Source organism: Acinonyx jubatus, chromosome D4, assembly GCF_027475565.1.
Source record: "Acinonyx jubatus isolate Ajub_Pintada_27869175 chromosome D4, VMU_Ajub_asm_v1.0, whole genome shotgun sequence".
Lineage (NCBI taxonomy): Eukaryota > Metazoa > Chordata > Mammalia > Carnivora > Felidae > Acinonyx > Acinonyx jubatus.
In genome coordinates, this window is record NC_069391.1 from 4,808,014 (window position 1) to 4,822,013 (window position 14,000).

The 14,000-nt window shown below is 50.8% G+C and overlaps 1 protein-coding gene across 17 annotated transcripts in view; it reads left to right on the forward strand.

Annotated features, from left to right (window-relative positions):
- Window positions 1-14,000, forward strand: part of RAPGEF1 (Rap guanine nucleotide exchange factor 1) — a 130,515-nt gene that overhangs the window by 13,493 nt on the left and 103,022 nt on the right. For 6 of the 17 annotated variants that reach the window (XM_027035428.2, XM_027035431.2, XM_027035429.2 and 3 more), the window contains exon 1: window positions 1,254-8,600. The exons of 5 other annotated variants lie outside the window; for them this stretch is intronic. In XM_027035428.2, coding sequence (XP_026891229.2) covers window positions 8,537-8,600 — 64 coding nt within the window. In that variant the 5' untranslated portion in view covers window positions 1,254-8,536. 6 more of the 17 variants (XM_027035435.2, XM_053204472.1, XM_027035437.2 and 3 more) reach the window with 4 other exon arrangements.

Sequence of the window (14,000 nt, forward strand, 5' to 3'; positions counted from 1 at the left end):
TCTTTGCGAGTTGTATTAAAACATTGAAATAATCATGGCACAAGACAGCTGTGTTACTGGGCAGCAGTGCTCATGGTAAAAATGACTTCTCGTTTCATTAATTCATCTGAGCTGGGAGGAACCAGACGTAGTCTGTAAGCACCTGGTGGGACAACCATGCTTGGGACTTTGCGCAGTGACGACTCTAACTGGGCGTGTCCCCCGAGGAAACCTGCGTAATTATGAGATGTGGTTCCTGTGGGGCAGGAGGCTTTTAAGCCAGGGTGGATCCTATACCCACCCGATGTGGATCTTGTCGCCTTGGGCCTGAGCTGCTCAGCTGTGCTGGGCTCCTGCAAGGACCCTCACAGAGAGAGGGTGCTGCCCAGGGCTGCCCTCTGGCAGCCTTTGGTTCCCACCTCTGTCTGCCTGAACAGCTGAGTCCACGGGTGGCCAGCGGAAGCGCAGCGGGGGCCAGAGCCCGGTGGGTGTTGTGGGTGTTGTGGACTGGCACAGGGTCAGTGCTTAGCGCGCGTCAGCGCTTGATAAAGACTCTCGCGCTCCCCCGTGGCTTCCATCCGAGACTGCCTGGATACCGTTGTTGGCACTCACTCTCTGAGTTGACAACACAGATGGCATTTACTCTACCGTTTGGCAGGATTCCAGGCTATTGGCCCCATTCATGAGAAGGTATCACTGACCTGGCGGGGAGGGGAGGATGATCTATGGAGAAGCAAGATCACGGCTGTTCCCGAGACTTTTAAGGCCAGGCAGACTCTGTTAGATGGAATGGTGCCTCCATTGGGGAGCTGCCTCCTTGAGATTGCCACGATAGGGTCTCTGGTCCCGTGAGTATCACTGACCCATCTCTGTGAGCCCGGGATCACAGGCCGTCGCTGTACTGTTTTGGTAATACGGCACCAACACACGTAAGGCATGTTGTCGGTTTAATAACGCTTCTCAGGAAACAAAGAAAATACGTTAGCAACGTAGATTATAAAAGAACACCCCCGGGGCGCCTGGGTGGCTCAGTCGGTTAAGCCTCCGACTTCAGCTCAGGTCACGATCTCGCGGTCCGTGAGTTCGAGCCCCGCGTCGGACTCTGTGCTGATGGCTCAGAGCCTGGAGCCTGCTTCAGATTCTGTGTCTCCCTCCCTCTCTCTCTCTCTCTCTCTCTCTCTCTCTCTCTGCCCCTCCCCCGTTCATGCTCTGTCTCTCTCTGTCCCAAAAATAAATAAATAAACGTTAAAAAAAAAAAGAACACCCCTGATTTCAAAAGTTAAATTGTGAAGAAATATACATCTCAGGTTCAGGGAAATACAATGCGAAGCACTGATTCATCCTTTTAGCTGGTTTCTTGAGCACCTAGCATCTACAGTTCATGGCACTGGATGCTGGGGACGGGGCGATATGGAAGCCCCAGCCCCTGCCCTCACGGAGCTCAAGGCAACTGGTTCAGCCCCTGCGAGCAGCACCCAGCCGTTGAAGAGTCAGACTCTGGAGCTTAACAAATGGAGTCCTGTTCTCGTCTCACAGTTAGGTGTCTGGACACCAGAGGAAACTTACCTTGAGGATCACTGTGCTCACGTAGACTGTGACAGATGGGGTGACGATCGCGCATTCTGGCTTACACCTGCTGTCCTGGCACAGTTATTAATAGCATCCTCCCTCCCACTCTCAAAAATGTCCTGGTTCGGATGGGAAAACACCGAGGGAGGCATCATTTACGACTGCTGGGTTCCACATTTGTGCTGAAGAGGGTCTTGGTTTGCAGCGAGAGAACTGTTTCAAAATAGGGTCTGTTCCAACGCAGGATCAAGCCCACAGAAGCTGCGGGAGGGTCGCTGAGTTGATTTGGGTCCCATTCTCCCTGTGGGCACCTGCCACTCCGTATGTTCTGGTTACTCAACTCATGGAAGCATCAAAATCTGGGACAGTCAGGTTTAAAAAACAATAAACATGTACATACAACGATCAGAACGTGTTTTCCTTATGATCACAGTCAGGTTAACCAGATCTTAAATTCATATTCTTCGGAATGGATAGAAAGGATGTTAGTGTTTGTGTCGAGTCTTACAGAGGAAGTTGGAAAAATAATTACATGGCAACACTGGTCTAGGTGAAGGTGGATGGAGATTTTGTTTTCTGTGTTGCTATAGAAATGTGTATGGGAAGATTGAATTTTTATACAATTTCATTTTTAAACAGTATTTTTTTAAGTTTATTTCTTTTGAGAGGGTACGCCCAGGAGTGGGGGAGGGGGAGAGAGACAATCCCAAGCAGTCTCCACGCTGTGAGTGCAGAGCCCCCTGTGGGGCTCAGACCTACGAACCGTGAGATCATGACCTGAGCTGGAACCAAGAGTCAGGTGTTTAACCAACTGAGCCACCTGGGCACCCCTAAAATTTCATTTTTATTTAAGTGATATACCTGATGTTTAAGGAAAACATTTAGAAAGACAGGACACTCTGTATTTATGATAAATTGGTAACTTGCAGCCTGTTTCATTAGCAGGTAGTGATGGCAGGATCTTCTGGGGCCGGGTGGTCCCTGTCCTGAGGACCTGTAGGTATCCCCAAATCCTGCCCACCTTCTGTGGTTGGTCTTGGATTTTAGCACATGGAGATGCTGGGCTCCAACCCCCGGTATCTGATTCACTAGATCTGGAGTTGGACTGAGCGTTGGCGTTTCTAGCGAGTGGCCCCGTGATGCTGCTGCTGCTGGTGGGGTGGCTGAGCGGGGGACACCCTCTGGAACCACTGCTTAGAGTTAAGTGTGGAGCGGACGGAAGGGTCCTAGGAATCTGACCTCAAGCGCCGCCCTTAGGATAGTGTAGTCGTAGGCTGTGGGACGGGACTTCTGTGCATCGATGCCAGGAGCCGTGCTGTGTGCATATGTTTAATCATCTCAGCAGCACTGCAGGGAGGGGGTGGTGGCCTCACCCTACAGATGGGGAAAGGGAGGCCTGGAAAGGATCACGTGACTCGTGCAGCTGCCACGTGGGAGAGCCGGGTCGAAGCCACTGCTCGGTGCCGAGACCCTTAGAAAATGAGTAAGTGTCAAAGGCCTCACAGAGCGAAGATGATTCTGGTACCACAAGCAGGAGTGAGCAGCCCGAGAATGACCGTGTGGACACCGCTTCCCCGGCACACTGTGCTCTCGTCCGTGGTGGTCTAATTAGCGCTGACAGGATGGCCGGAAGATTGGCAGTTGTGGAGAACCTTGGATGACTCTCACTCTAAATGTATACTGTGCCTCGGAAGATTAGCTAATTAATTAGGTTGACACATCAGTCATCGTCAGCAAGCCGTCTTTAAACTGCACATCTGGAACTTGAAGATCAAATGCTATGCTTTAAACTATGTTTAAAGTCACCCAGCATTCACTTTAGGACTTTAAACGCATCGTGGTAAATGTTTACAAGCTACTCCTGAATTGTCTTCATGTGGACGTGTCCCAGTAACATGAAGGCACGTCCCTCTCAGCCCTCCTTTCTCGGGATCCTCTCTTCCAGACTCTCAATTTTGGAATGTTCTGGGGCTGAGTCCTCTGCTCTCTTCCCAGGCAATCTCAGGCCCGTGTCTCTAAACGGCACGCAGATACCGGTCATTCCCATGTGTATGTTTCCAGCCCCAAACTCTCCCCTGAACTACAGACTGCCCACTTGCTCTCTGCCCGGACGTCTCGCAGGGGTTCTCATGTGACGTGCACAGACCAGAGCTCATGGTTCTCCGCCTCACCGACCGCCTCACCGGCTCCTCTCGGGGTGCCCACAGCAGGAAATAATGCCGTTTTTGATCTAAGCGTTCAGGCTCATCCCTGACTCCTCCCCCAACCCACGCCCGATGTATCCGTAAGTCCTCTGGGGCTTGCTTTTTGATGTATCCCCTCCTCTCTGGCACTTGTTGCGGGCCACCACCGTCTCTCCCTGGACTGCCGAGGCCCCCTCCTTCCTAACTGGTTTTTTGGTTTCCACCCTTGCCTCATGATCATCTGATCGGCATTCATTAGATCAAATCAGGCCTGTTCACGATTGTCAGATAGCTTCCTGTCACAGTGTGAGGTCAGCCCAGAGTCCTTGCCGTGGCCTGTGGCGCCCTGTACTCTGGCCCCCGAGCAGGCTTTCGAGCTTTTCCTTCAAGTGTTCTTGGAACATGCCAGGTGCACTCCTGCCTCAGGGCCTTTGCTCTGGCTGTTCCGTCTACCTGGAGCGTTCGTTCCCCCGGGCATGGGGTGCGCCTCCCGAGAGCCCGGGTCAGAAGCCGCGTCCGTCATTTGCTGGTTACGTACCTTGGAAAGTTGCTCGCCCCTCCTCCTCGTAAGTGGGTTTTCTCATCGGAGAAGTGGAGCCAGCATCTGGGCCGTTGTGCGGTCCTGACGGGAAGCCCGGCGATGCCAAGGGCCGGGGAACCAAAGCTCTTGTGTGTGTTTGTGCCCTGACTCCTCCAGGTCCGGTTTGCATGGCACTCGGGGGCCACTCCCACCTTTCCCGTCACTCTCCCCCCACTGTCCCCTCAGCCCAGCCTTTTCGTTTCCCTTCTTCTAACGTGGCACTTACTTGCTGCTTTTCCGTGATCTTTTCCCTCGTCGGGAGGTAAGCTCCTGTCAGCCACTATTTCACCAGAGCCCAGGAGGCCTCCTGGCACACAGCTGAGGCCCACCGATTTTTGTGGACTGAGCAATGAAAGGCACATATTGGGTACAGACTCAGCCTCTTATTGGAGAGGGGTGTGCTTCTCGGAGAGCTCAGAGGGCACAAGCAGATAGCCCTGGTGGCCCTCCCGAGCCCCTCCCACTCAGGGTAGAGGCCACAGTGAGCCAGCTGCTTGTCGGGCTGGGGGCCTCTGTCTCTGCAAGTCAGGAGCTGTAAGGGGCAGGAGGCCACCGATCCCGAAGGCCTGGAGAGCTGGTGGAAGATGTGGGCTCCTGTCCCTCTTCTGACACCGCTGTGGTCCAAGCAGAGCAGAGATTGTGGGACCCCTTTACGGTTGCCCATTGACCGTCTGCTGGGTGTTGACTGTTAGGTTTCTTTTGCGTAGCCGGAGAGGAAGGGGAGTAGGGTACGGTGCCGGTAAGCAGGCGTGGGTTTGGGCATGGTGTTGAGCGTTTGGCCAAAGTTGCTAGGCCCCAGCATGGGGCATGTGGGAGAGAAAGGTGGGAAAGGTAACTTGGGGACCAGACTCTGCAGGGCCTTGAATGCCAGTCCGGGCACTTGAGAATTCCTCCTGTAGGTATCCCAGGAAGCCTCAACATTTTAAGAAGTGTTCTCCACGCATATTTACACTTTTCCCAAGTATTCCAAATATCATGAAGTAAGCGGCGGAGGAGAAAATTAATTTCTGTTCACTTTAAAAAAGTAGTCTCAGTTCAAGTGGAATTATACATTTAGGGGTGTGGGCTCTCTCCCCTTCATGTCCCTTGGGCTACATTTAATTCCTGGCCCAGTCCTGACTTTGAAAAGAACAACAAATGAAGAGCTTCTTCAGAAGGCCGGGTGCTGGTTAGCGGAGAGGGGCCTGCTGTGGCTGCCCTTCTCGAGCGAACTAGCAGGCCCGGTGGAGGTCCTCAGAACCCAGAAGCTGGCTCACGGGGATGCCTTGGAATCTGAGGTTCTGACCCCTCGTGGTTTGCAGGTTAGGTTAGACCCCAGGAAAGATGGAGTGGCCGGCTTTACTTCAGGGTTCATTTCTGTAGAGTGTCCCTTTTAGGCCTGCCCGGATTGAAACAAAGCAGCCTTGTTTTGGATACAGTATCAATATTCAGTGAGGATTAGTACTTTGTTGTTGTTGATACACCCCTGCCAGAAATAAGGCAGCTGGCTGGGTGTGGAAAAACACCAGACTGGAGTCTGTGACTTGGGTTCTCTGGCTGTGGAAGCTTGAGGAAACATCTTTCTCTCTGTGGATCTCATTTTCCTCATTTTGGAATGAGAGGGATGTGAACCTTAACCTTTGGAACTCTTTGAGACTTCGATAACAGCCGTGGGCTTTCCTTCTCCCAAAATGAACACTCATGGTTTGGCCAACACTTCAGGACCCCCCTGAAGCCCACGAGACCAAGCGCTGTACCTGTAAGGCCCTTCCCAGCTGACTTCCCCTTTACGTCCCCCCATTTATGTACCTCCACCTTCAACAGGGCCTTTGCACATGCTGCCCCTGCACAAAGTGCTGTTCACCCCTTTGTTTGGTCGATTCCTGCTCACCCTCTGAGTGTCACCCTTCCCTGACCTCTGAGATTAGATTAGGTTGTCCTGCTAGACATGCTTCCCTTACCCTGAACCTCTCAGCACATGTTATCTGACTCTCCCTAAGCTCTGTGTTGGTATTTATTAGGTGAACCCCTGAGGTGCCTCCGACCGCACATTCTGTGATTGACGTGTGACTGTGCGAGCATGTCAGAAGAAAATACCAATCTGTGCTCTGTGCTTCCTGTGGCACTCTGCACAAGATGTGTTGTGTTTTTTTTTTTTGTTTTTTGTTTTTTGGTTTTTTTTCTTTGGCTGATTTCCTCTGGGGCTGGGCAGGGAAGTCACTTCAAAGCAGGGCCTAGAGGGCCCAGAAGACTGGCTCCCAGACTTTCTGCCTCAGTGCCCTGCTGAGCCTGACCTCCAGGCTGGTCCTTCCCCTTTGTTTATGTTCTGGGCTGAGCTGCAGCTCCCACTTGGAGCCTTCCCACAGTGCCTGGTGCTTCCTCATATTGTTGTATATTTCTCCAGGGGGGAAGTGACCAACATCAGACTTTCCTCCGAGCAGACAAAGTCCACGCACAAAGCCTCGCGTCAGCTGCCGGGCACCTGCCTCCATCTCCTGGCCCCTTGGGGGAGGTGAATGTGCACATTACAGCCGTCACTTGCCTTTCCCCGTGATTTGTCTCTTAATTTCCCTCCAGGAGTGTTCATGCCCTGCAGGAAATCCAGCAGCGCCTTGTGTGGAGGGGAGGGTTCTCTGTAAGATGCTTCAGAAGCTCGGCAGCCACAGCATTACCTCCCTGCTTTAGGCCGCTTTCCACATTCTAAGGTGTTATTCTGATAGTTCAAACATCATAGGTGAAATTTTATTTGCGCTAAAGAAATGAGTTGTCTACCAGAATGTTGCAGCACGTTTCCTCTGATATGGGGGGAAAACAAAAAACAAAAAGCAAAAAAAAAAAAAAAAACCCTTGTGCAGGTAAATACGTTTTCTTTAATATATCTGAAGCTGGATGTTTATAGATTTTAATAAAATAATAAAAACAACCATCCTTTAAGAGTATCTGCTATGTGCCAAGCACTTTTTCAACATCATATTTAACTTTTTCGCTGCCCTATGAAGTAGGCGGCATAATTGTACACATTTTACATAAGTGAAAAACTCAGGACCAGAGAGGTTAGGTTCCTGTCCCAAAGTTGCCCAGCTGAAAGTGCTCACAGAGATTCAAACCAGGCCCGCTGTCCTCCAGGGCCAGCACCTTCCAACTGCCCTCCTTCCTCTTCCAGTCATGAGGAAATGGGTACTGGGATTTCCCAGGCAAGGATACAGATGGAACTCTGCTCTCTCACCATGTGGTGGCCCTGATCCCCTCCCCACCCCCACCCCCACCCCATCTGTAGTGCAGGGGAGGAGCTTGGTGGGCCCTGCCCTTCTGTGAGTGATTTGGGCTGCCGTAGTAATGCCTCAATACTGAACATGTGGTCACATAGAGTCTGATTATATGGTACATGCGTCCACGGCATCCCTGAAGCATTTGTGTGAAACAAGGAGCCACAGCGTATTGGCCGTGCGGTGAATGCTCTGTTTCTGGTAGCAGTGCGTTGTCCATTCAGCTCATCTGTTAGAGTCCCGTATTGCCTCCCTAACGTGCGGACCAGAGGTGGGTCACTGGCCACATTCATAAGAAAATGCATCCCAAGTTAGAAACAGTTGACTTACTGATGAGCCTTACAAATGAACTAGAAATTTGCTTGAGAGAACAACTTTGAAATGAGGACCCTGTGGTCCAGCTGCTTCTCAAGGAATCATGACCTCCCCTAATGATTCAAATGTCAACTTTCTGGGCATAGGGGAAGATAAAGAGAATGGCCTGTCGTTAGGGTTAACCCATTAAAGCTCAGCCTGGAAAATGTTTCTGATGGCACACCCAGACTCGGTCCATTTCTGACTTTCAGCTTCTTGGTCACCTGATTGCCCACTCCTCCCCCAGGAAAAGGCAGCGTGGAAAGTGTTTGGAAATACAGTTCACTCTGAGGCCGCTACCGTGCCGATGAGTAATAGAGCGTCAAAGGAAGGCCGTGGAAGAGCTTCTGAATATAGGCTGACCGGTTACGGGACCCGCCGGTAGGGCGATAACAAGCCTTTCCTTCTGGTTTCCTCCCCGGGAGTGAAGGGAGTTTGAAAGGCGGGAGGCAAAGACCTCTCAGAGCAGAAATCAGGTTTTTCCTGCAAGAGTGTGCCAGGGCTCGCTGCTGGGTGATTGGGATGTCTGAGAGACGAAGCCCCTTTCAGCCGGTGCCTTGGTCCTCAGTCGCTGCTCAGCGAAGACACCTGGGCTTGGGAGAACCCTCTGAGCCCCTGGCTTTAGAATGGGCAATGCTGCTGAAAAACAGAAGCCCCGGAAACGAAGCCGTCTGTGCCCCTGGAAACAAGGTAAGGACGCCCTGGGCCTCGTCTCCAGGAGGAAGGAGGCAGCCTTCATTGGGATATTTTGGCTCAGAACCAGAGCTGAAACTGCTTGGGAAACACCTTCCACACTAAAAAGCACTCAGTGCAGCACAGTCCAGTCTAAAGAAAATTAACCGTCCTAAGGAATAAAACGATTCGTATGTCAATATGACGTCACAACTCGGCCGAGAACGTAGCTCACCTTGAGGTTTGTGTTCCCGTGCAGCAGGTGTGCTGATTGAAAATTTTAAGCTTTAAGAAATATGCCGGATAAAAATGTTGATATCCGGGAGTTTGAATCTTTTGGAACGGTTTGGTGAGAGAATGTTAACAGCTTTTGAATATATAACATTTTTCTCCCATAGACTCCAAAGTACTTTCCATAAGAAACCTCATGCTTACCCGTCCCAGACACCCGTGATGCGGGCCCACGTCTGCTCACGCCTGCTCTGTGCCTTTCAAGGGCCCTGTGTCAGTGTCCACTTTAAGGAGGAGGAGGTCCGTGGGCCACAGGCACTGCCACAGAGCACTTGGGCCTGGGGGCCCTTTGAACCGTGGCCCCGGGCACCTTGGTCCTCCAGCGCATCTGACTGCTGTTTTCACTGTGATCAACCCCTCAGACCAGCCGCTGGCCCCCAGGATTTCGGGTCGTGGCTCTTTTACCTCCACTCCGCAAAAAATGGAGGCAACATTTGACCAGCAGCAAGACTGTGTGATTGCAGCTGTATCCGTGGGTATGTGTTTATGCAGAAAATACAACCTGGGAGAAAATACACAGAAAGGTTGACAGTAGTTGTCTTTCGTGGTCAGGTTATGGGTTATTTATTTTTCTTTTTAAAAGGGAAAACTAGGTAGGCTGCTAACGTAATGTCAAGTTCCAGCCTCACTGGCTTTATACCACTCATTCTATGTCCAGCATGTTACTGTGAAAGGAGTCCTCCCTAGTGGCCTTTGATCGGGTCTGGGTCTGAACAAAACGGTGATGAAAGACATTTGGGGGACAGCTCAGGAAACTTGAATATGAGCTGGGTAGTAGATGGCACCTGGGGACTGTTGCTAGCTTCATTATGTGTAATAGTGGTCAGGAGTCATGTAGGAGAAAGTCCTTTTTTGGGGGGTAGTCATACTAAAGTACTTAGGGGCAGAGTTTTGTGGCCTATAATTTTACTCCAAGATGGCGCAGGTGAAGGAGTGCATGTGTACATACCTGGAAGCAAAGTAGGACAAGTGTAAGAAGTGTTAGAATCCAAGTAATGGACGGGTGAGGTTTGCTATACTCTTGTTAATGGATTTTTACTCATTGTGGGGGAACCATTGAAAAAACGGTTGCTGGTCACGCCGTAGTGCGGTACCCTTCCGAAGCACGAGTCTTAGCAGTCGCGGGTATTCACTGAGGTGGGTCGGGATCCCCCGCTCTTGCTCAGGGCCACGTCTCAGGGCTGGTATCTCTGGCTGCCAACAGGAAAATCGTCGTAAAAATCCGTTAACTCAGAGGCACAGCTTTTATAACGGGAATTTAACGTGTTTGTTTTCAGATAGTCTCTGGTTTTCCTTAGAAAGATGTAGAAGAGTTAAGACTTCTTAAGATTTCCACTGGAAGCAGCTGGGTTCCCCGCCTGTGTTGCATTTTGTAGTTTGTGTGTTTGTGTCCGGTAGTTTCCATGAGAGGGGTGTGGGGGCGCCGTGCTGGCGGGCACTGCGGGGCCCGCGGCCGGCTGGGCGGAGAGGAACAGCCGCTCCCTGCCCCGGTTTCTGTCTGCCTGGACCCTGCTGGCCAGGAGCACGTCTTTGCCAGTGTCGGGTGCGTTTGTCTGTGCAGCTTAGACCAGGGAGAGCAGTGCCTCTCCCTGATCCAGAGTCCGGCCGCGCCTGCCAAGGACCCACAGGAGCAAGGGTGGGGGGCAGTCCTTCCCCGTTGCTCGTCTTTGTCTTTAAAGGTTGTTGATGTTTTGGAAACGGGATTTTCGAACCGGATCGAGTGAGTCCCAGGCACCACTGTGACCCTGATCTGCACGCATTTTCCACGGTCCACACTCACCGTGGCTGTGAAGTCTCGGTGGATGACTGGGGACTCCAGGCTCCACGGCAGAGCAGGATGGTGTCCGTGTCTGCTTTGGGGGCAAGGGAACGGGAAACGCGTGTTTGTGTGCGTTTGGTACAAACAGCCTAGGCTGCCCCTGACTTCTCCAGCCCGTCTGTGGCCCAGCCGTGGCAGGGGCTCCCGGGAATACAGACTTCAACCAGAGCCAGACGTGTGTGATTAGGAAGGTCGAGCTCAGAGTACATTCTGAAAGCAAATTTAAAGGGAATCACTATCTGCCCTTTAGATCATTTACATTTCTGTTTCCAGGTTGTACGCCTGGAAAGTTGAAAAATCAAGTGACAGGATATTAGTGCAAGAAACACAAATCTTACCCCCTCTGCCAGCTGTCCCCCTAAAGAGCATTTTACACCTGGCAGAGACACGTCTAAGGATTTTAAACAGTGTGCAGCGCACAGCCTTTGAGGGGACCAGCATTATACCCTGTCTTATTCTTGTCTTTCTAATGGCCCTCAGAACCCCGAACATAAGGATCAAACAGTACTGCCTGCTTTTTTTGCAGTGTTGGGTGCTGGCAGTGGTTGATAAATGTGAGTTATTTGCAGTCCCATAGTGAGTTCTAGCAGGCCCCCATACACACACACACACACACACACACACACACACACACGCAATGGGAGGTAGGATAAGGCAGTGGCTTCCGGTGTGATCCTAAGAGTTCCAGCCAGCGAGAGCTGCACCCCACGCTTGCCATCTGACCTTGAACAAGGGGATTTTGTAATCCCACGTGGCCTCATTCCCTCACTGCCCTTCCCTCCCACGGTTTCTCCAAATGACGGTGCCTTCCTGTGTTATTTCCTTACAGCCCTCACCGCAGGTATTTTTTTTATTGATCTGTTTTATACACTGATTGTAAACCCCCTGAAGGCTCTCTGTTGGGACCCTTGTTCTGTCTCCCACACTGGTGGAGGGGTGTCACTTGATGGCTTCCATGAGTGCATTTGGTGACAAAACTCCCACTGCCTGGCTGCTGCGTTACCATGGGTATAAAGGAGGTATGAAAGGCGGAGCCTGGGCCCTGGTACAGAGTAGGTGCTCAGTAAATGGTAGCCACCGATGCTGGCCTGTGTGCTGGTTACGGGGACCTGGAGGTGTTCATTCTTTGCCTTCCTGCTAAAGTGGAGACATCGGGGGTGAAAATAGGTACATCTTCCTCTATCCCACGGCGATTCTGAATTTACAGAGTAAATCTATTGAGGATTGTTCACAGTGCAAAAGATTGCTTCACCAAAAGCACTCAAATCATAGTGAATATTTAGTTGCTGATTCATTGACCGAAACAGCTGGTGAAACCTTCCATCTAGAGCTAAATTGAACTTTTAAAATGCGCCTATAATCCTGCCCTGTCAGAAGACTCGTTCGTTCATTCTTCCTTTTTAAGAATTAATTTGAAGAGTTGCTTGCAATGGTCGTCTTGGCTTTGGGGAGTATAACGCAGGCACGCGTTTCCTTGGGAATTAAACATTGCAGCAGTCATTGCAAATGGAATTGTTATCTCCTTCAGAAATCCCAGCAGCTCAGGGCCATACCAGCCTGGTAAATGGAAAATGTTTGATGATTTGCATGTTTGTACTCAGCTGGGTGTGAGTGAATGAAATTAACACCCTCAGTGGAAGCCCTGACTATATATAAAAAGTGTCTTTCTGGTGGGGGGGGGGGATGGGACCCGGAGGGGGGTGCTTGCGGAGCTGGGAAGGAGATTGGCTGGCTGAGGTGGAGGTGGAGGTAGGGAGTCCGGGACTTGTCGCTGATTCCACATGCTCCCTGGTCCCTGGGCTGTAGGGGCAACTGGTTGGATTCCAGTCCGCAACGGTGGTTAGACTTGCCACTCCAAGCTAGGTAGTGAAGAAGCGTCTCAGGCCCCGGACACCTTTGTGCCAGGCAGTTATACTCGTGGCTTTTCTGGCCAGAGCAGAAGCCCGCCCACCTCCCACCATCCATTTTCTGGCCTTTCTTCCATTGCTTTGGGACCACAGTGGTGCCTGTGTCAGCCTCTTGGGCAAGCACTGGGTGCTACGTTCAGGCCACCAGGCTCAGTGCCTTCTAGCTGAGGGAGGCCAGCCACGTGACCTCACACTTCCAAGCCCGATCCTGGTCTCTACGTGAGATTAATAATAACACCCACTCGAGGGACCGTTGAGAGAAGTAGATGAGGTAATTCACATAAGGGGGTTACAGCCCTTAGCAGGCAGTGAGCACGTAATGAATGATAGTCCTTCTTCTTATCATACATCCACGGATATGGATCATGGGCCTGGCTCTGTGCAGCCCCAGCTAGCAGTGTGTTTGACAATTCTGCCTGTTTCCTTCTCTCAGTGTGAGAGATCACAGGTCAGGTGATCGCAGAGGTGCTGGTGAGGTCTGTGAGTCAGCGACCGCCCGCACTGGCCCTTGCCGTCCCTATCTGCAAGCTCTCTGGGTGTTCAGTGTCCGGAGAAGGCTTCCGTTGTGCTTAGCACTGGGGGTACAGGGGGCTTTTGTGGTGTTGCGTTTCTCTGAAAATGGTTATTGTGGGACCCAACACAAGTGAACTATTCCTTGTTAACTAGAATATGAAAGTAATCAGCACAGTCCATCTTCCTGTTCTGAGTACTGTCACATTGCGGTGTTTTTCCATAACTGCATCGTGGCTAGGAGTATGGACTATGGAGCCTAGGTGCCGGGGCCGAACCCTTGCTCCTCATCGTGCTGCTTGGCTTATTGTGATCTTAGTGAACTTCGAGACCTCAGTTTTCTCATCTGTAAATCATACCTGTAAAGTGCTTACAACAGCTCCTGGCACATAGTGTTTATCGTTGATGGTATTTTTAGGTTGCAGACAGAGGAATTACATTTTACTTTAATGGAAAAGGTGTTACGTTATTAAGGAAAAGATTGGGAAAAATGGACCAAATGCAAAGAAGAAAGTGCATGTTGAGCGTCCAAAGGGCCTGAAAGAGAGCAGAAGTATTAGCTCCGACTGGTAATCTTTTCCAGAGCGGCTGCCCGTGCATGCATAGTTTTCATAGAGTTGTAACCATGTGCAAATCATTTTTTTATTTCATGCCTCTGTGTGGTCTTCGTAACTACTGTAATGACTGTACCATTCCATTATGTTAATATTCCATAACGTATTAAATCATTTACCTGCTGCTGAATATTGCAGTTATTTCCCCTTTTTGCTGTTATAAGCAAGGCAACAATAAGTAGCTTCATTCATACGTATTTGTGATTCTTTTGGATGATTTTATTTCCTTAAGGTGAGGTCCCAGTGTAAACTTCCCAAGCCAAGCTTGTAGGAGATT